Source organism: Populus trichocarpa, chromosome 3, assembly GCF_000002775.5.
Source record: "Populus trichocarpa isolate Nisqually-1 chromosome 3, P.trichocarpa_v4.1, whole genome shotgun sequence".
Lineage (NCBI taxonomy): Eukaryota > Viridiplantae > Streptophyta > Magnoliopsida > Malpighiales > Salicaceae > Populus > Populus trichocarpa.
In genome coordinates, this window is record NC_037287.2 from 8,076,308 (window position 1) to 8,098,692 (window position 22,385).

Consider the following 22,385-nt stretch of genomic DNA (forward strand, 5'->3'; position numbering starts at 1 on the left):
ATATTCTAATAAAAAAATAAAAGGTCATGGTTTTAGATTAATGTATAAGTCCTTATTGTTATTTAAAGAAGCATTTAAATTTCTATATTTTAATATTAATGGAAACTTTCTTCTTTATATTAGATAACATTTTATTGCTTACTCTCTTAAATCTCTACTCTTCCACCAATGGACATGTCTTTTAAGACCTAGTTTGAGAAAAATAACTAATTGAGAGAGTCCTTTATAGCCAAAATCAAGAATGTTATAACTATTCTTACCCTTAAAGATACTTTCTTTAAAAATAAAACCTTTATTGATAGTTGAAGTATCTCTTTAAGAACACCCTTTTTGTAACATCCCATAATTTCAACATGCAAAACCCCATATCTATTCCATAGGTTAACCAAAGCCATTACACAATTTTTTTTATGTTGTGAGCTACATATATTCTATCCAAATTTCTACCAAAATTTTGACAGAATTTTCTCTATATTAAGACTATCCGAAGTTATCAACACACTTCTATACATCCCAAAACAATACCATAATCATGGTCCAACCATCCTAAACCTTTTCTCAAACTCATTCAAAATCATATCATTTAAAAATATCAGTTCCATATTGCACAAATATAGAATACTTTTCATAAAAATTAACCGTGGCACATACACACACACCTCCATCACAAAAAAAAATTATAGTTGGTTCACTAAGATAATTTAATGCATTACAAGTCATTAGTTTCATAAACACCTATATTATACTTACATAACTAAAAAGAAAGTTAACAACATTTAAATACATACTTAAGTTTTGCCTACGAATTACATAATAAACCTAATACAAAAAAGACATGATCAACTGAAATCTAATGATCCATTCTAGGATTAGAGGTACCTGTCAACATGTTACGATTTATACAATGTGTTAGAATACATTATAAGGATTTAATAATTAATCTCATACATATCTAAATTATCTATGAATTCATTCTTTTAAACAATTATAGCTCATTTTCATATTACAATTCATACACATCATTTTAGGTTTATATTTTTCTCTTATACCAATTTTAAACTTACTAAATAATCAAATAAGTTACAGTTACTAACATCTTCCAAGAAGTAATTCAAACAACACTATCCCAACAATCTAATCATAGATACCACTAGAAATCAAGCACTTCTTAGAAATTTTTTCTTCCAAATATGATAACCTTCCTCAACATTCTAGTTCACTACCATATATAAATTTTACTCATTTTACATAATATAATCAAATTCATTCAAAAATTCATTTCCCACACAACATTATATATTAATCTTTCACAATTGTGTTAAGCAAACATAATTTCATTGTATGCTAACTCGTTATCTCTTGGTCGGCCCTATACGCCCTTAGAGACACCATGTTTTTTTTTCTTTTTATTACTTCTTCATGATTTAATACTCATCACAAGCTAATCTAATTCAATTGGTTCAATTCATCATCCATTTGTATTTCCCACAAACTTCTTTTACAATCCCTAATACAAAATTCATGTTTTAAACATCAATTCTTTCAATTAGATTAATACCCATCCATTTTTCATGTTAACAATATAAATCAATCATAAAATATTACAATTTAACTAGCCAAAATTCATAACTCAAGATTCCTATCCCACTAACATGCCCAATATTTCACATATCACAAAATCAATTAAATTGATCATTTGAGATGAGTTTGTTATCTAAGTTAGATGTTAATTCAAGTGTAAAATGCAAGAATAACCCTAGTTTCCTTCACCTTTCTTCTTCTTATTGAAATCTCTCTAAATCCCTTACTTTTATATTTCTTAATTTCTAGTGTGAATATGTTTTTCTCTCTCAAAATCCTCTCTTTTCACTCATAACCATCACTTCTTTAATCCCTCAAAGTGTTTGGAAAGAAGAAGAAGAGAAAACACTTTTTCCCTGTCTTGGCTATACCATCGGGTTTTAACAGGGACAATAGCTAAAATGATTTGACCGTTTTATTAATCAGTCTAGTTGTTTCTCAAAATGGCTAGATCATTTTTAGTTATGGAAAAATACACATATTCAACTATAAACTTCTCTCTATTTTTTAACTCTTCTTTCCCCATTTATTCTATTTATTTTCTTATTTCATTTTACTACACCATAATTTCTATTATACGATTCTTAATTTATCCTAGGGTTTACAGTTTTCCAAGACCTCATAGATTGATTGGACATATTTGCAAGAAAAGCTTTGGTGAAGTTGTAGCAGGATATTGATCCTATTCTTAGTACTAGAGAAACTATAAGAAAGATATTATATGAATATAATGTTGTTCAAGAATCTTTCAAAGCCTATAGAGAATCATGGGAAACTAAATATTCAACTATCAAATAGGCTAACTACTTTCTTAGAGACTCTTACCTACAAGTCCAGTCTCAAGAAGCTAAGATGGCTCGCATGAGGGAGGAAATGATTAAGGTCGAGAAAAATATTACTATGGCTATAACTAATTAAGCCTTTGTAGAGATTGAGGTTATAAGTTATGCTAAAAAACTTATATCTCTCTAAGGGTTAACAAATACCACCTCATCTCCTCTCAAGCAATAAAGACTATTTAGGAAGAAGGATTTTAATGATCTTGGTAGGGTTTATTCATCTTAGGAATCTTTTATAGCTAGGGTTAATAGTTTTCCAATTGAATAATGATTATGTATTGAATTTTTTTCTGAAATACAACCTTAATTTGTATTTTGCATTATTTAAACAATATTGTTATTTTTTATTAATTGATTGTTTAATAATTTGAACTCATTTGAACTAATTCATAATCTCAAGCCCAACTAATTATACTTGAGGTATAATTACCATAGTCTTGGATTGATCTTATGGTTGTGATTTCCAAGTCACTCTCTTAGTTCATTCAAGAATATCATTTTCTAGCATAGTCTTCTAGTAGGGGTCATTTTTCTTTAAATGTCCATCATTGATTGATCGATAATGCAGTTCCCTATCCTTATTTGCCAAATGATAAGAACTTCCATTCAAAACTTTAGTAATAACATATAGACTGTCTTAATTAGGAGACTGCTTGCTATATTTAGAATTCTTAAAACCAATTAAGAGTATGACCTTCCATACTAGATCATTTTTTTTAGAAATATTTTAATCAAACATATTTTTTATATGCCCTTTTGACCTTACTATTATGTGCTAGCAAACAAATATAAAGCTAAATTTTAGGATTATTTGTAACCAATTTCTAAATGATGAGGATCAAATTTTTATTGGCCAATCTACTTGCCTATTATCCCGGGCATAATAAAGAATAAAATGGGCTATTTTGAATCCATACTCTTATGCAATTTAATTCATGTTTTCCCTAATGAATACTTACTTTTGGTTAATAGTGATAGTGTTTCGAAGTCCAAGTCTATAGATGATCTATTACTTAATGAATTCGATCAATGTTTCCTGATTGATCAACTGATAACGAATAGTTTTAATTACACTTAGAAAATTAATAAATGGCTAATAAGATGTAATTATATCCTTTTGATGATGGAGGATATATCTTATCAATGATGTCTATTGCTCAACCCTTGAATGACCATAGTTTGAACACTACATTAAGTTTATTAGAATGCACATCTTGGATTGGATCAAACTGTTAACATTCTTAACATCCTTTTGCATAATTAATACAATCATTGGTTATACTTAGCTAATAAAATTCATAGTTCATTATAAGGCACCTCATTTCAAAGCCAGACTGGTGAGATCTATAAAGCTCTTCGTGAAACTCAAACATGACCAACAAGGCTTCTTTTGATCCTAAACGTCTGAGCAAAATTCCAATCTTATACCTCTTGTATAATACATCTATTTTTTCTTGGTCTTAGATCATTAAACCATAATTTTTATTTAACATGTTCTACCATGATAATGATGATATCCTATTCCAAGTCGTGGTTGATATTGATGCATGAGTGATCAACTAAAAAATAGCCAAAACTTGGTCTTTAACTATTTTTATAGATTATAATATAGTTCAAATTCAAACAATGCTAATATCCATTTTCCAATATGAACACTTAAAAAATGTTTTGACATCATATACTTAATTTAATTTATTTTACATATTTCATAAATATTGACTAGTAACATGTACCAATGTAATTTGAGAAAAGAAAAATACAAAGATATACATAAATTCTTTATTGATATACATCATTTTTTAATATCTATGAGTACACGATAATGCACAATATATTCATGCTTAAAGTCATTTTTTTATGACAACATCTTATCAATTGATCCTTCTACTACTAAAATATATATCCATAAAGCCTTCACAAGCTTTATTCTAAGAAAGGTTTACTTTTATTATGTTTTATTCCTATCAACCTCTATAACTTGTTGATGTACAAAAATCCCAAAAAATTACCTGCTTGCATGTTAAAGGTATATTTTAAAAGTCATTTTTAAGTTGTGCATCCTCATTAATTCAAAGAAAGCACATAGTTCATCTAGGTAGATGAATTTTGACATTGAATTAATCATAATATCATTGATGTAAACCTCTATATTATGATTGATATTTTTCATACGGGATCAAGTTATTTTCTCCTTGGCATGTTGCACAAGTATTTTTCAATCCATTCATACATCTTAGTGAACCTGAATATCTAAATATAGTCCTGGAAATATCTTCCTATATAATAAAGATTTGGTTATAACTAGAACAACCATTCATGAAACTAAATATTTCATTGTCAGATGCTACATCGATCAATATATCAACCATTAACATATGATATTTATCTTTTAAAGTTCTAAGACATATGTTTCTAAAATCTATACATACCATTAATTTGGCATTCTTTTTCAAAGCTAGCACTATATTGAATATCCACTCAACATATCTTATTGGCTTAATAAATTCAACTTCTATATGAGCTGTTTAATTTCTTTATTCACATGATCAACCATGTCTAAAGCCATTCTTTATAGAGGCTATCTATGTGGCTTAAACCAAAGCTTAATTAGTAAAGGATGTTTGACAAAACTTATATTTAAATAAGACATTTCATAATAATCCTATGCAAAATAGTCTCTATAAGTGTGTCGCAACACTAGCAATTCTTTTTAAAGTTATTCTATTATACTTACACTTATAAAGGTTGGCCTATGTTCATATTTAGTTCCCAAGTTAATTTATATTAATATGTTTGTACTTTAGCTTGTCCATCATCCATCTTTAATTATGCTAGACGAAGACTTATCATATTAAGCAGGATTAATTCACAATCTTGATTTAATTATATTAAATAAATTCTATTTAGATGCCCAATATGTGTATAAGCTTTATCAAAGTCTTAAAACATGATATTAAGTTATAATGACTCATTTACTCATATGTTTCAAACTCTTCACCATTTTCCTCTTATTGTAGGTTACTTGGCCTTGAAAAATATATTATGAGTTGCTCCATGCATGTTATATTCTTGCTAACTAAAAAGTGAATGAGATGACTCATGTTATCCATACATACAAAATAGATTAGACTGGTGTTATTATTATACAACCATATGTCTCTTTGAATTAACCATGAATGGTTTATCATCTACTCATATTATTTCAGTTAATCTATATGGTAACCAAAACATCAAAGATTTATGTAAAGATAATGGTATACACATGTTAGCATGTATCCAATCTCGTTCAAGTAAAACATTGTAGCTTGTCCTTGCTTCTACCATAAAGAAAGTTATACTAGAAGTTCTGGACCTAATAGTTAGGTTTACCTGTAACACCCCCATAGTGTCTCTTATGCCTCCTATAAAACTAACATAATCACTTATAACGAGATCATACTAGCCTTGTTATGACCAATCTTAGCAATTAAGTACTAAGGTATAATGTTATGCAAGACACTATTATCAACCAAGATCCTCTATATTGGTACATCACTAAAGTTAGTTATGATGGATAACAACTTTAAATTATAATTCATAACCAATGTTAACATAAGGAATGCAAGTCCTAACTCTTGTTCAATCATTGGCTCTAATTGGTTAACCATAATAATTTTTTTCTTTCTATAATGTCTTCATAGTCACTATCCAAATAAGATAGTTGGCTAAGCTTAACTTTAAAAGAATAAGGGAGAGTGGATATTATGTTAATTGATGTGACTACTTCATGGTCACTCATTTCTACATCAAAAGGTTTTTCTAGTTCCTTATTTTTTAAAGCACTTTGTTCGTATACCTGTTGTATTAGGATGAAAAATTTTATTGTTCTTTCTTTTCCTATTATGTGTTGTCATCAGAAGGAGTTTTTAAACATTTTCCCATTATATTTTCATCTAAAAAGTCATCAATATTGATAACCTTGTCATTTTTATCATCTACTTGGTCTTTTATTTGGATGATCATCAATATTGATAACCCTGGCATCTATTGAAGCCTTTTCATAACTATTGAAGCCTTTTCATAACTTGTAAGCTTGTTTAGAGTTCATAATTTTTTTCTATTCTTGATCATTATTGTGTTGTCTCTTGAACAACATGTTATTGTTCCTCCTTTATTAAGGTGGCTTTCATAAAACAATATTTTATTGTTGCTTTTGCTTGAGAGTTAATGCCACATTTTTTTCTTATTGCACAATAGATAATTACTTGAACCAATATTGCAATATTTGTCTCTTTTGTTCAAGTTCTTAGTGTGTTGTCCTAGCACTTTGGATAACTTTATCATGTTTTTATGATTATCGATTGACCCATATATTTATCATAACAGTATACTTTACTTTTTCAACATAAGGTTAGTTATTTTCACTATCTTTTTCACTATTTTAATGATAGCTTTATCTATTTTTTTTTAAGATTTCTTTAACTATTTATCTTCTTAGTTGATCAAGGTTTATTGCAACCTCTTAAGATAGGGGTAGTGTAGAGACACAAATCTCTTTACCCTATTTTTTTTTAATCAAGGTTTATGGTTATTTGGTGATTCTATCTTGAATAGATATCATCCTATGATCATTATTGTTGTTTTGTATATAAGTATTTAAGATCCTGTCTAGTACTAATTGCTTTGGTATTCCTATTATAAGAAACCTAATTGGTGTTTGAGGCTATTTATTTTTACCCATTTTATTGGTTTGTGCAGTATCCAAAACTTGTTTCTTAGTCAAGATGTATGGTTATACAACCTCAAACCTTATCAAAAGTGTTTAAGCATTTCATTCTCCTAAATTTGTCTTTGAATAACTATCCATATTTTTATCTTTTTCTAAATCTAGGAGATGTTGGTGATGACTGATGAGATCATCATCCTCTTCATCATTAGGCTCGCATGATTTATGTTATGGCTGATGTTTGTGCTTATTATTTTCATTTGGTCTTTTAAGATTGAATGTTTTGATATGTCATTGAGGTATTACTTGCTCAATATTACTCCCAAGTCAATTTTTTTGAAGAATAATATGATAGGTAGGGCACTTATACACATTACTATGAGATATATCTTGCACTTATCAAACCATTCCCTTGGTTTTCCTATGATTTATGTACTTTTTTCCTAGTACTAATAGTTATAACCAACTCTAAGCTTTGTCATGTTAGATTAGCCTTTGTCTTTTGAAGCTTTCCTTTCCTAAAATGCTCATTAAACGCTTAAGGGTAACCATTGCTATAATGATTTTGAGGAATGAATCATTATCCACCTTTATCTTGTTATCCAAAAAACAAATGCATCTAAATTCTAGAGCCCTTTGAATTTTGTTCTTGAAGACTACACAAATATTAATATCATGTTTTTAAGAGTCATGGAACCTACACTATTGCTTCCCTTTAATTTTATCAGCTATTAGGGTAATGTGATTGCTAAGAGGCTTAATTTGCCCTCCATGCATCAACTAGTCAAATATTTTTTTAATGGTTTTTATATCAAAATAGGACTTCTTATCTTAAATTACCGATATGAGTTACTAGTGAATCTCTTTAAACTTCTCATTCAAGTTTGAATTAGCTAATGAGTGTGCATTCACAATATTATCTAAATAGATAACATAATATGCCTTCTTAATGGTTTTAATTTTGTCTATTTTTCTAGCATCTTCTCATAACAAGCAATATTATCCATGAAGATATAGATGTTTAAGTACTTGGCTTTTATAAACCTCTTCTTTATGTTTTAATACATTCTCTCTAACAATAATTTTATGCACTATTTCTTAGTTATAAATGTAATGTATATAGTTTTTAATGTCTTAAACTACAAGGCATGACTTTTCATTGCTTCTCATGAGTCTTAAACTATCATAATTTAATAAGCTAATGTGATGTCTGGTTATATCTTATAGAAAAGTCATAGAAATGAGTTTCCATCTCTTTCTAACTGTTCATTGAATTGGGTGATAATGTGGAGAACTAGTGGAAAGTTATTTTGGTTAATGATGAACTAAACAACCTAGCTTTATAAAAATATTTCACCATCACTACATTGATTAATGAACTTAGTGATGTGTAATCTTATTAATTGGTAATCATTCTCAGAAGATTTCTTGGAATTTGTAATTTTAATTCCTCCAAGAATCATGCATAATCTATCAATCTATTCAAGATATGGATGATTATAAACATACCTTGTTGTTTATCCTAATATCCTCTTCTATTTTAGGTATTGTGTTAGTTCAACTATGTTTATCCCTCCTCCTTATTGCTTATTAATAGTAGTGAATTTATTTGCAAGGGAATTGAGGTTTTTTTTTTAATTGCAAAACAATATGAGCGGTATAGAATTGCCTAATAGTAGGTTGTAGTGTGAGATAAAAGTTTTATAGGGCTAAGTAGTTGGCTTGTTATTATTTGTATGCCCAAGAAATGGTTAACATGTCAAGGTCTATCATTCTCGTGTTAGGTTATGCTTGTTGTTTTGCCTAATATGCTAGGAAACATCTTTTTATACGATTCATACTCATTCCAAATACCTTTATTAGAGTTCTCGATAAAATTATCTAAGATATGCTAGACAAATATATAGGTCCTATATATTATGAGGCATATTATAATGAAGTTTATTCTGTATCTGATTCAATAAACAGATATGACCTAGGTTTGGTTGAACATCACTATTTTGTTATGGTAGATCATATTGTCTATGTTTTACTTCTTTATCTGTAGATCCTTCATATCAATATTAGAGAGTTTTATATACTAATAATAAGATCCTAATTTAGGAGCAACCATCACTAGTTGACTAAAATTTCTCACAATTAGTCATGACCATCTTATAATGCCATCCGATTCACATAATAGATATATGTATGGTTGTGTATGACGTATTGATGCATCAACATACCCATCTATAGTTGGTGATTATGACCTTATTAGGATTGATGGAAATGTAAGGGGCTGCATGAGAACACTATGTGTATGTCCACATATAGTTCTTTATTGTAGTGGTGAGTTATGATGAAAACCTATCTTTGGCAAGTTTGACATTACTAAAATATAGGAATATGATGGATTATCAGGCTTTTCACAGTCAATAAACTGACATGTCTCTATTGCTTGTACTAATTGTTCATCCAATACAATTATGATGAGTTTACCTGTGTTTTCTTAGGCATGTTTAGGCTTCTAGAATAAAATTTGATCTAAATCTCATAGGGTATTGTAATCTGGATTGAGACAACAACTACCTCGATCAAATAAGAAGTGGAGACTCTAGATCTTGGACCATCATAAAGGGTTTTATGTTCTAAAAAGTACCATCATGTGGAAAAAGACAGGAGTAGTTTTAAGGAGAATGGAACTTAAGGAATTTAAAGTGTAGAAAAATAAAGAAAGTTGTAAATAAAAAAATAAAAAAAGATGGGTTTGTTTTGATAGATGTTTCACATCATCACTTTAACATTTTATATAACGTTAAGCCATATTTCTTTGCCTTTATTTGCTCTATTTTGCCTCAACCATTTGAAAGGAACATTGAGGTTAGCATAAAGAGTTTAATTTTTGATAGTAAAAGTCTGTTTAGTCCTTTGATTTTTGGCTTTTATTAATTCAATTATTTTAAATTAAAGCAATAAAAAAAATATTGGGTTAGAATTTTAAAAACTAGTTGCTTAAATTTTGAGAGTATAAGTTGATTGTTATAACAACCATTTAAAGATATATTAGCTTTTAGTTAAAAAATAAAATAAGAAGTGATGTTTTTTTTTTTTTTAATTTGGAAGGTTCCTTATTTTATTTAAAAGACAAGAAGGTCCTTACATATTTTAAAATTAAATAACCTTAATAATTTTGTTTTGAACATTATAATTAACTAATGGTTAATAACCTTAAGATTTTTAAAACTAACCAACCTTAATTATTTTATTTTAATTATATCAACTCTTTGTTTGTATAAATTTTAATGAAATTATTTACTAGTTATATTCATTAAGAAATTATTCAATGTTTTTTTACTTTGTATTTTTTTATGATATTTTATATGTTTTAAAAGACAATAATTTATTAAGTAATTAATTTAACTTCAAAGAAATTGTATCATTTCTTAAAGAAAATTTTTAATTTTAACTTTAATGATTCTACTAACAATATAACATGATAGTTCATTATAATAACCTGATTTTTTTTTTATCATTTTTTATATTTTTTTTGAAAAATCCAAAAAATAGCAAAAAAAAAACAAAAAAAAACAAAAAAAAATTTATTTTTGATGTTTTTGCGTTGTTTTTGACATTTTCAGCATCTTTCAAAAGAATTAAAAATTCAAAAATTTACTTTTAACGCGTTCGATTTTTAACTCCTCATTTCAAAATCATTGATAAATTTTTCTTAGTGAATTGATGTTGATATTGTCTTTTTCAAAAATATCAAAATATAAAAAATAAGATACATTAAAAATATAAAACAAATTGGATAAGGGGACCAAAGTGAAAAGAAAAAAAAAGAGAAACCAAAGTGATTTTGGGTTGCTTGGTCACCAAGTTTACTTGGAGACCAAATAATTGGGAGGAAAAAAAAATATTTTGCCTATAAATAATGAGGGAATCTCACACACTAAAGAAATCCGGCAATTAGTTAAAAGCATTTATCACACACCATAACATAGCTCCTAAAAAATTCCAAAACCAAGAAAAAAACCAAACAATTATAACCCGCTCTTATTCTGCTCACACACAAAAAGAAGAAGAAGAAGAAATGACCATGATTTCCCTTCTCTAAAACATTACAAGAGAGGCCATTTTCATTTTGTTTTATTTCATCAATCCAATCCTCTAAAAAATTTCAGTGAAGTCGAGCTTTCTTTAAGCTCCAGTACTAGAAGAGAGATCAACAATATTTGGTTGTTCAGATGAAGGAGTTTATGAATAACCTTTATGAATAACCAACAGGTACAAGTGTATCTACTTGTGTGATGCTTCCTGGGTAAGAGGATTGGATTGATGTTCTGTTAAGGAGCTGGAAGAGCTAGGTTACAGGGTAGTTTCATTAGTACTAACTGTTGGTTTCTTGAATATCATACACGTAGCGAAAACTATGAAACAAAATTATTTAGGAGTCTCTAGGATCCTGTTAGATAAATATAGAGTTTGTTTAGAGATTTATTACCTGAAGATCTACTCTTTTCCAACTTTGAATAATTCCTTAAAGACTAGGTTGTCGCAAACCACAAGTCGTTCAGTTTTTCAATCTCCAATGGTAATCTATACCAAGTTTGCTTGGAGACCAAGTAATTGAGAGGAAAAAAAATTATTTTGCCTATAAATAGTGAGGGAATCTCACACACTAAAAAAATGTTGTAATTAGTTAAAAGCATTTATCACACACCATAACATAGCTCTTAACAAATTTCAAAACCAAGAAAAAAAATCAAAAAATTGTAATCCACTCTTATTCTCCTCACATATAAAAAGAAGAAGAAGAAAAAGAAGAAATGACCATGATTTCCCTTCTCTAAATAATTACAAGAGATGCCATTTTCATTTTGTTTTATCACCTCCTTCCCCCATGGTTTATCTTGCTTTCTGTCATTAACAAAGAAAAACATATACTCTTGACCTCCATTTCAAGACATTTTCTGTCCACCATAATCCAACGCATCTTCGCAAACTAGCAGCTATTCACCCTCTATTGTGAGCAAATCAACCTCTCTTCACTCTTGATCCCTAAGAGAACTAACACTCATTACTTGACTCTATCAACTTCTATTACCACAATCTTCAATCGCAAGCTCATCAGCCAACCGTCCACCACTGCCTCTCTTTGACAAAGCCAAAACAGACTAATAGTTTCCTTTGTTTCTTCCCTGTTATGATCAACTTTCTAGTAATATTAAATACAACACCTCATTGGTCTCTCCTTAACCTTCTAGACAGCAAAAACAAAGACAACCCTCTCTCTTTCACTCTTAAAACCCAACAACCCTCTTTTAACCTGAATTAACCCATTTCACGCCGACCCTTCTCCTCTTCACCACAACTTATGGCAACCACGACTTCACCTACCACTATCTCCAATAGCAACATCAACAATAATCATGAAGTCTCTCCTTTCCTTTTCACCACAAACAAACCGATATTCTCACCATTGTCTCTTTCCTCATCTACCACCATCATTATTAAGAAAAACCCATCTCTACACTGCCTTCTCTTCATTAGTTGCCATGACGTCCCGCCACAAACAACCTTCACCTGACCAAAGACCACAACAACATCCTAACTCAACCAAAGATGACGGTGGTGATCAATAATAGCGAGAAACAATAAAGAAAAAAAAGTTAAACTAAGAGGTAGTGGGCAGAAAATGATTGAGAAGAAGAAGGAAATAAAATAGACTGTTTGTGGATTTTTTATGTTCTTACAGGTAGTGGTGATCTTTATCGTCAGCACAGGGAGGAAGAAGAGGAGGAACTATAAATCCACCAGGTAACGAACTTCCAAGAGTTGTGGCATGTGAACCCACACACTGATAAAATGATTTTTTGGATAACTTAATATCACGAACTTTCATGATTTATAACCTCAAATTATTTTTTGGATAAATTGATAAAATGTTGAGAATTTTGGGACAAAATCTAATTGTTATGTATAAAGTTTGGACTATTTGGACATTATTTGATTTGAATTGATGTGTGTTTTTTATTTGATAATTTGTTTTGAATTGCGAGTTTATTTTTTGGGGTTGTGATTGTTATTTGAACATGAAATGTTGGTGCATGAGTTATGTTTGAGTTTGCGTTGATTTATTAGAATTAGCATGAAATTTGAACAAAGTTCGTAAAATTAATAAGATTTGTGTGGATTTTTGGTATTGCTCAGTTTTGAGTTGATGAATGACAATTCATCTTAAGTTGATTTCATGTTTAAAAATAGCTTGATAAAAATACTTTATTTATGTCTTGCCAAGTAGGGTCTTAGTCCAGTTTTTAATAAATTTTAACTTTTGAAAGATTATTTTGCAAATGATTTTGAATTCCCCATATTTTTACCCTCCCATATTTAATACTTGAAATTATGACTTGCACGCAAGGTGTTTTTTCGGTATTAAATCAGTTCCCTTCAACAAAAACAACTAAAATTTTTCTTTAAAAAACAAATATAACTTTATTTTAAATTTTATATGGCCTAGTTTCTTAAAAAAAAAAAGATAATAAATAATCATATTTGCATAAAAAAAATATAAGGCATGATTTAACATCTTTAAATACAAAAATTCAAGAAAAATAGTTTTGTTGATATATTTGCATGTATTTTTGGATTTAATAACAATTTATGAAATCTATAAGAACTTGACCTACATTTTAAAAATACTAAAAATTTTACCTTGTATGTTTGAATATCTAGGATTATGAACTTATATGTAAGATGTATTTATAATATTGAAAGAAAAATGCAAAAAATATGTTTTAACACTAGAATGGTTATGTTTTAACATGATAAGATAAAGACCTTCTTACCAATGACTTTTCTTACACCTTAGACATACCAACCTTTAAAAAAACACAACAACACCTTTGTGATACATCCTCCCTATACATAACTAGTCTTCTTATCTAGACTATAAGACCAATTAGAGTTTCTAGTGACTAAAATACTAAGTGATGACTCCATCCTATTTTTACTGATGAAGAACAAAAATTCCTTGTTTTTTCCACCCATCAACCTGAAGATTCCAGTTCAGGAGGACGATCATTGTGACGCTGAACGTGTGCGACATTCATTATCAAATATTTTGATATATTTAACATCATAACACAACATATCACAATAAATATAATTAAAGGCCAAACATACGAAAAGAAAAAATAAAATGAAAATCATGGTTTTTTTTCTTGTTCACTAACTATAATGCAATTGAGGTTGACACTATAATGTTTGATATTTTTATAATCAAAACTAATTTATCTCATGTCAAGTCTTCAACAAATCATTCAAGGGTATTAATTTTATTTTTTTGACATACTACTTGTTTATCTATATAACAAGGATAATCCTCTCCTTTTTATATCCCACAATCCATATACTAAATTTAGTATAATCTCAATAAATTAATACTAGATAAATTAATAACCTTAATTAAATAATATATCTAGTCAATCTTAACTTGGGATCATTATGGTAAATTAATAATTCATTAAATTTGTAAGATAGTACATTAAAAGAACATAGGTCCCACTTGATATATAAATCAATAATCTCCTTGTACATCAAAATTATGATATATATGTGTGTGTGTGTGTGTGTGACTCAATTAGGAACCTTTGTAAAATATGATTCCAATGCTACTTGTTTTTTCTTTGAAATTGATGTTGTCTCTTAGGACCTCATCTTTAACCATTTTTAGTGCATTAAAAAGCTCTGGTATAGTGTTTTTTGGGCCTATGAGAAAATTATGTAATGTGATTGTTGCTTTGAGTGCATCTTTGTGCAATATAGGCTTTAATACAAAATTATTATCTTGAACTTCATATTTTTTTACATTTCTTATAAAATTCTCAATAATTTGCTTGTTACTCAACAATTTTGAAGTTGCCTTGTTTTCTCCTAGGTAGTTCAAAAGCTAGTGAACATTCATTGTATCACGAAACTTCAACTCTTTAATTAAAACATGCAATTTTTAAACACCTTAATTATCTAAGTATTAATCCAGATTCTCTGAAGCCATGTTATTTTACATTGTTGAAAATACTTTGTAATTATACTAGCTTGAACATATGTTGTCCAAGTCAAGATTGCAAGATTCATTGTATCTAAAATATTTATCTTCTCTAGATTTGGGATCCTAATTTCATAACCCTCTAAACATTTAGATAAAATTAATGATGATAATGCATCTTAAAAACTAATATAATACCCGAATCACAAGGTTGAATCTGTGATGTTGTGTTGGATGACAATGAAAGTAATTCAATATTTTTTAAACCTTCAATAGCTTTTAGATGAGCAAAACAATTATCAAAAGAAAGAGAATTTATCTACCATCCATTTTTCTATCAAGTTATCGAACATATTCTTGGAATCAAATCCTAGTCATCCATGCTCATTTATTGGCTTAATACCTATAGTTTATATTTTTTAAGTTCACATTCTTGAAACATTGTGGTTCAGTATAGTTGCAAATAAACCATAATTTTTTTTTCTCATAACCATTCTTATTACAACAAATTATAATTGTAAGTTTTTCATTGTCTTGTTTCTTACCTTCCAGTTACTTTGTTGCAAGAGAATGATATGATTGTAGTCTATAAAACAATCATGTTTCATCTATAATGAAAACATCTTTTATGGTAAGTTGATCTAGTTTTTCTTAATAGACTGTAAATTGCTCTTCATGAGTTCCATATCAACTAATTTTCTTTCTCTAAAAAGATGACATATCTTGATGTCGTGTCTTGATTCAAAGTGACTGAGCCAACTTAAAAAAAAATAGAATTCTAAAGTATCTACATGGTACATCTTTTTTATAAACTCCTTTTCCTTCCTCGTGACTTTCTCCAGTTATATTCACATATTCTTAGTATTAAACAAGCAACTCATAGAGAACCTTCTCTAGTTATGAGAATTTAATGGTTTTGTGTTGTTTGACATCATGCTTTTCATTATTAGTTTATAGATACTCTAATGATGTATTGGTCATATTTGATATTGCTCCTTGACTTACTTGCAAGTTAAACTTTTTTTTATACCAATGCAGATTAAAATAAGACAAGAAACAACTAGTATAATAATACAAAAAATTGTTGAAAAAAGGTGTCTGTACAAAACCCTTATTCACAATTTTCCTCTCTAATCTTTTTTTTTTAAAGAAGATTACAACTTCTTAAATACGCTAGAAAAAATCAACCTTTATAAAGTAGAAAAATCAAAATCCTAAATCAAATAGGAAAAACAACATAAATTGAAATTAAAATCCAAAAATAAAAAAGAAGTAATTTTATTACAAAATTTTCTCTTTAATATAGTCTACCTTCTTAAGAGGTTTTAACTTCTTAAATAGGTCCGAAATCAACCTTTACAAGGTAGAAAAATTAGAATCTTAAGTCAAATAAAAAAAAAAACATACAATCCTATATTAAGCTAAAAATCCAAAAAAAAAAAGAAGAAAAAAAAACAAAATGACCCAAATAGCCTAATTAAAGGGTCTTTTAGACCTCGACTGGCTACAACTAATTAGCCTCTCTTTAAAACTGGTTATTTAGAATCATATGGCAAAATTCAAGCATAATTCAATAGATATAAAGTTATGGTTGTTTTTTGTCAAGTTGTGTATTTGACACGAACAAGCTTTTTTTTTAGGTTTAGCTTGGTCCAATAAATTATAAACAAGTTTATTAAACATTTTACATGATGTAGTTATGACAAATTCACAACTGACCATTTAGAACTATTAGATTAATTAGACTTACTTATATTAGATACTATATATTTTTTTTGTAAATGCTTTCGTTTCACTTAATATTCATGAAGTATATTAATTAATTTGTTGCCAAAACAAATAGATCCATGTCTTCTATTTAATAAAAATAATTATATTCATGAGCTTTTTTGGTTAAACAAATACATAGTATAATAATAATAATAACAACAATAATAATAATTTGTAATTTGGTAATTAGATAATATTAATATAATCACAATATACAATATATGTATTAAGTTCAATGTTTTTGAAATAAATAAATATTTTAAATATGTTTATTTTAAATATAGTTGTTAAAATAAAATTTTAAAATAAGTATTAATATTAAATCATTTCCATAACTTTTTCAAAAAAATCAAAAGTATTAATATTAAATATATTAAAATAAAAATAAGTGGTTAAAATAAAATTTTAATTGGAATTTATATAAAAAACTATATTTACACCATTAAAAAATCTATTTAAATGGGAGATGTGTTATTTTTTTTTCCTTTTAAGTAATAAAAACACGAACTCCGCACGTGTTGCTAAAATTACAGTGCTGGTCATCACTTACACCAGAAAAAGCAAAAGAAATGATGATGACCTTCACGTAAGAAACAAATCTCATCATTCTCATGTCCCCACAGAGTCCAAATAACTCCGAGAAACAGTCCCAACAACCAGGAAGTCCCCTCTACAATTTCCCTACATCATGACATCACTTTAAAGAGCAAACGACCAAACCCGACACCCACAACTCACTTTCCTCGCCAAAATTCTTTCCCCCTCTCCTCCCCCTCTCCACAGCACCGCTCATGGCTCCTCCCAAGAGTACTGAACCACCACTATCGCCAACTCATTGCTATGCTCAAATACCATGTCAGCATGAAGAAGGGTGTGTTGTGTTACCTTTTCACCGCCACCCCACCACTCCGTTCTGCCGCCGATGGCCAATGATAACTACCGTGTTCCTCCTCCTCCTCCTCCTTTCAGCACTTGTCTATGTTTTTTGGCCGTCCGATCCCATGATCAAGGTCGTAGGGCTGCGCCTAGACAAGATACGCATACACACCTTGCCCATAATTAATATTGATCTATCTTTGTATGTTACTTTAAGAGTACGCAACGTCGATGTGTATTCCATGGATTTTAGAAGCCTTGATGTTGCTGTAAGGTACAAAGGGAAGAGACTGGGTCACGTGAGATCCGATCATGGACACGTGAGGGCACTAGGATCATCCTACGTGGATGCTGAAATAGATTTAAGGGGGATCAGTGTTTTGTCCGGCGTGGTGTCCTTGCTTGAGGACTTGGGTAGGGGTACGGTCCCGTTTGATACTGTCACTGAGGTTTCAGGCAAGCTTGGTTTGTTGTTCTTCGGGTTCCCTTTGAAGGTAATACTCTGTTTTTCTATTCTCTTCTAAAGTTTTGAAGTTTTTTATTGGTTAGAGACTCAAAATTGATTAAGGTAATGCGCATGGCAGTTGTGACTGTATATTAATCTAAACCCATCCCAATTGAATGTGTATAAGAATATTTTTTTAACATATGCTTTATAAATTATCACATTCAATGCGTACATTAATTTGCAAGTAACCCTTGCATAATCTTTTTAGGTCATCTTGAAGTATTCTTTTAAGCAAATCTTGAGATGCTAGTTCCTCCAAAGCCAAGTTTACTGGGGCCGAGCACAAGTCATAGTAAAATGCACCAAGCTTTGAAGACCTGATCAAATTATTAGGCTAATATACTGAATTGTTCTAGGCCTTAGACTGTATTATATTTGACAAATTTAGCTTATTGAAGCTGTCAAAACTGGTTCTTTCTTCCCCTTTTCCCTTCATACTTTCCAGTTCTTCTGTCATATCATGTGCTTGTAATAACTTCTCTGCCTATATATGATCCCAGGTGATGAAGATTGCATGCATGTGTTGTCTAGAACTTAATGTAGTAATTAACCTACATGATCTACTTCTATTGATTCCTTGTGTTTAGTGATATCAAAGGTGCTGTCTTAATTCTATCTTAATTAATACAGGCAAGAGTGTCCTGTGAAGTTCTGGTAAATACACACAATCAGACAATTGTTCGTCAAACTTGTTACCCTGAGGTGAGTTGGCATTACTCTATTTGGTACTCTCACGGAATATTTGGTATGTTATCGTTGTTTTTTAAATTAGTTTTTATTTAAAAATATATTAAAATAATAATTTTTATTTTTTAAATTTCTTTTAACACATTAAAATGATTCAAAATTAAAACAAAAAAATTAATTTAAAATAAAAAAATTTAACTTTATTAAAAGCTTTGATTGAAACGCCGTCTCAAACAGGCATTTATTATCAACAAAGCTAGGAGGGGATAGTCACTGTTAATCATATTATATATTTATTAATTTATATTCATAGTAAAATATTAGTGAATACCATATAATGCTATATAGGTTGTTTAAGAGTGTATAACTGTAGCTTTTTAAAATATTTTTTTATTTAGAAATATATTAAAATATATATTTTTATTTTTAAGAATTATTTTTAATATCTATACATCAAAAAAAATTTAAAAATATATAAAAAATAATTTTAAATAAATTGTTTTCAAAATCTAGAGGAACACCCAACATTTTGAATGTATCCCTCAACCGCCCAATAATTGCGCAATTTAAGATCTTGATACTGCTGCAATCCAATTAATTCTGGGTCATTTTTTAAAATAGCACGGTAAAATACTTTTGGAAATTAGCACAAGGAGAATCCCAGATTGTGATATTCCCAATAAGAAATTTAAAATCTTTAATTGTTTTATTAATAAAAGGTTAGTTGCATTTAATTAAATTTCAATAGGGTTTTATTAATTTTAATAACACAATTAAAGATTTTTAAAAAAAATCTCAAGAATCTAATGCAACTTATTAAATGTGTTATTTTTCAAAATCTTTTTTTTTTATCTGTGCTACTCGTCTAAATTATTTTTTGAGAAAGTGCCATTCTTTCAGAAAAAATGAAAGATTCCTTTCCTAAAGCTACAGCTCCATCTGCTGAAAAGGTCGTCTTCCCTAACAATGCAGTATTCTGGATTTCAAGTAACAATTACAAAAGTAGATTGTTGCTATAACTGAAATACTTAAACTTGTCTGCTACCTACATAAAGTTTATTCCGTAATTAATTGTTTTTCACAGCTGAAAATGACATTGGTTATGTCAAGTCAGTTAAGCTAAAAGATTCGTTGGGTGCATTTAATTTTAAGACTTTAGCTAAAATAATTTGCTTTAGCTAAAATATGGATCTGTGTGTACTGATCAGAGATGAACTTGAAGCGCTTGCGGGCGCCGCTGCTGCAGCATAAGCTAAAAGATTCGTTGGGTGCACTTTTAAGACTCTCCATGCACAGGAAAGCTAGAGCAAGTGGAATTTTATGCACACATCAGATGTGATAACTATGAGCATGCACTGTTTCTCTCTTGCCAGTATGTATTTTTACCTTGAGAATCATTCATTGGGCCACATAATATATGTATATACTAGATAGGGTCCCCGCCGCGGGCTTCTTTATTTTTTTTTTTTAATGAAATGGGAAAAAAATGTATTTTAACACGAAAGTCTTTGAGTGTGCATGAATCGATCATAGGTAAACTGCTATTGAAGGTAAAAGTCAGTAAATTTTGCTTTCAAGTTTTGAGAGGCTGTCTACATGGCTTGTATACAAACATCAAAAACAGGATGGAAGAGCAAAAAAGCTATGCCTGGGTTTTCTGCAACAAAGGGCCTTGTCGTTGATATCAGCAAGTCCAAAGCCATGAAGAAAGCAAAATGTAGTAGTATGGCAAGTAGTAGTGGAAATTGGAGCATAGTAACTATGCATGGTTTAGCAGCCAATACAAAATAAATTTAAGACTTGTGCATGAAGGTCTCGAATGCAAGAGATGCTGGAAAGCAAGTAAACCTGCAATCACAGAACAATGAAAAGAGACATTAGAACAGCATATATAGGCACTGACAGTAGAAAAAGTTTTCTGGGAAGGTTGCTTGATCATTGCAAAGAAAGAAGTATGTAAATTGAGTTAGAGGTTCAGCAATAAGGTCCTTACGCTCAGCACAGCAAGTTTTCTGGGAGGCTCGCTGCCTTTTTGTGTGAGGAGAAGCATCTTGAGTATCTGGAGCCGAATCTTGGATCTCAAGCTCATCATCAACACCTGGATTATTGGCGTAGGATGAACCAACATGGCTGTGCGAAAGTAAACTGGAACATTGAAGAGAAAAAAACATACAGTGATGAACAAAAAACAGAGAACTTGTATGCTTGTCATGCATGTAATAAAACAAAAGCAGATAACATTAAAGAAATGAAAACAAAATGTGTCAATAAAGCTTGGATCTAGTGTGTAAACCTACGATGTGCTCCAAAGTCAGTGAAGTCGAGCTTTCTTTAAGCTCCAGTAGAAGAGAGATCAACAATATTTGGTTGTTTCAGATGGAGTTTCTGAAGAATCACTACTAAAAACAGGAGCTATTATCATCTGAATTTAGCAACGGATAATTCCGTTGCTAAATTCAGTAACAGATTTACAACGAATTACATATATATTATTTTTTAAAATCCGTTGCAAACTTTACATTGAATTTAGCAACAGATTTTCCGTTGCTAATTGAAAAAATAATTATTTAAATTTTAATATAAAACCAAAATTACGCAGATCGTTGATTGCACTTACTAGGATAAAATCTCAACCGTTTATTTTTCGCTGGCTTTGGTAAATCTACACCAGTACTCTCCCCCCACACCGAAATGCAAACAGAGACCAATTAACAAAACCAACAGATGAAAATTAATGATCTTCCACTCTTCCAGTCTCCTTCGTCCCTAATAACATCGATCCATAACTGTAGAAAAATCATCCTCTCTTCATCGATTTGATTTTCCTTTATCCCAAACATTTCATCTTCTTCGCGTCTTCAGCACCCTTAATTTTTTTTCTTCATCTTCTTCTCCTTCATCTGAACAGTTTCAATCTTTCTCTGTAAACCACCAAAAACACAGACCCATGGCAACATCGAACCAGACCCATCATTATCACCATCGAACATGCTGATTTACCCCTTCTCCTTGTAAACGGGTTGGGTTTTTGACGCTTTTGTTTAATAGTTCAGGTAATTAATTTAGGGTTTTTGTTTTTCTTTGTTGCAATTTAACTTACACTAAAAATTTTTCACCTAACTTTCCCAATCTCAGGTTTTTTTCTGTCCTGTAGATCCATCTCAGTCACCTGTAACTCAAGAACACAGGTAACATTTTTTTTTTCGATACTTTGAATATTGGTTTTAGGCTATTAATTCGATAATATAAGGGTTTATGAAATGTTTTTACCATGATCTATAACCTAATTATGCATGTTTAATTGAAAATTTATCAAAACCCCCAATTTAATTTTTAGGGTTACGGTTCATAAATTGAATGACTTTAGGCTACTGGACTAATGCTGGTAAT

At 29.6% G+C, this 22,385-nt stretch overlaps 1 protein-coding gene across 3 annotated transcripts; it reads left to right on the forward strand.

The window, feature by feature from the left end:
* The first annotated feature begins 17,621 nt into the window (after nucleotides 1-17,621).
* LOC7478392 (uncharacterized) lies at nucleotides 17,622-21,287 on the forward strand. Of its 3 annotated transcripts, none has more exons than XM_024597164.2 (3): nucleotides 17,626-18,294; nucleotides 18,939-19,010; nucleotides 20,218-21,287. In XM_024597164.2, exons 1-3 carry the CDS (start codon nucleotides 17,716-17,718, stop codon nucleotides 20,332-20,334), a joined length of 768 nt encoding a protein of 255 aa, XP_024452932.1. In that variant the 5' UTR covers nucleotides 17,626-17,715; the 3' UTR covers nucleotides 20,335-21,287. The 3 variants fall into 3 exon arrangements, with proteins under 3 accessions (XP_024452933.1, XP_024452932.1, XP_002304190.3); XM_002304154.4 differs by having other exon boundaries at nucleotides 17,627-18,294; nucleotides 20,204-21,287; XM_024597165.2 differs by lacking the exons at nucleotides 18,939-19,010; nucleotides 20,218-21,287 and adding an exon at nucleotides 18,517-18,826 and having other exon boundaries at nucleotides 17,622-18,294.
* Nucleotides 21,288-22,385: the final 1,098 nt, after the last annotated feature.

Bases quoted from the DNA above. Each gene is read 5' to 3' on its own strand.
- LOC7478392 (XM_024597164.2), top strand. From the start codon at position 17,716: ATGGCTCCTCCCAAGAGTACTGAACCACCACTATCGCCAACTCATTGC. The intron at 18,295-18,938 runs GTAATACTCTGT...TAATTAATACAG, and splicing joins TCTTCGGGTTCCCTTTGAAG to GCAAGAGTGTCCTGTGAAGT. The intron at 19,011-20,217 runs GTGAGTTGGCAT...ATGAACTTGAAG, and splicing joins GTCAAACTTGTTACCCTGAG to CGCTTGCGGGCGCCGCTGCT.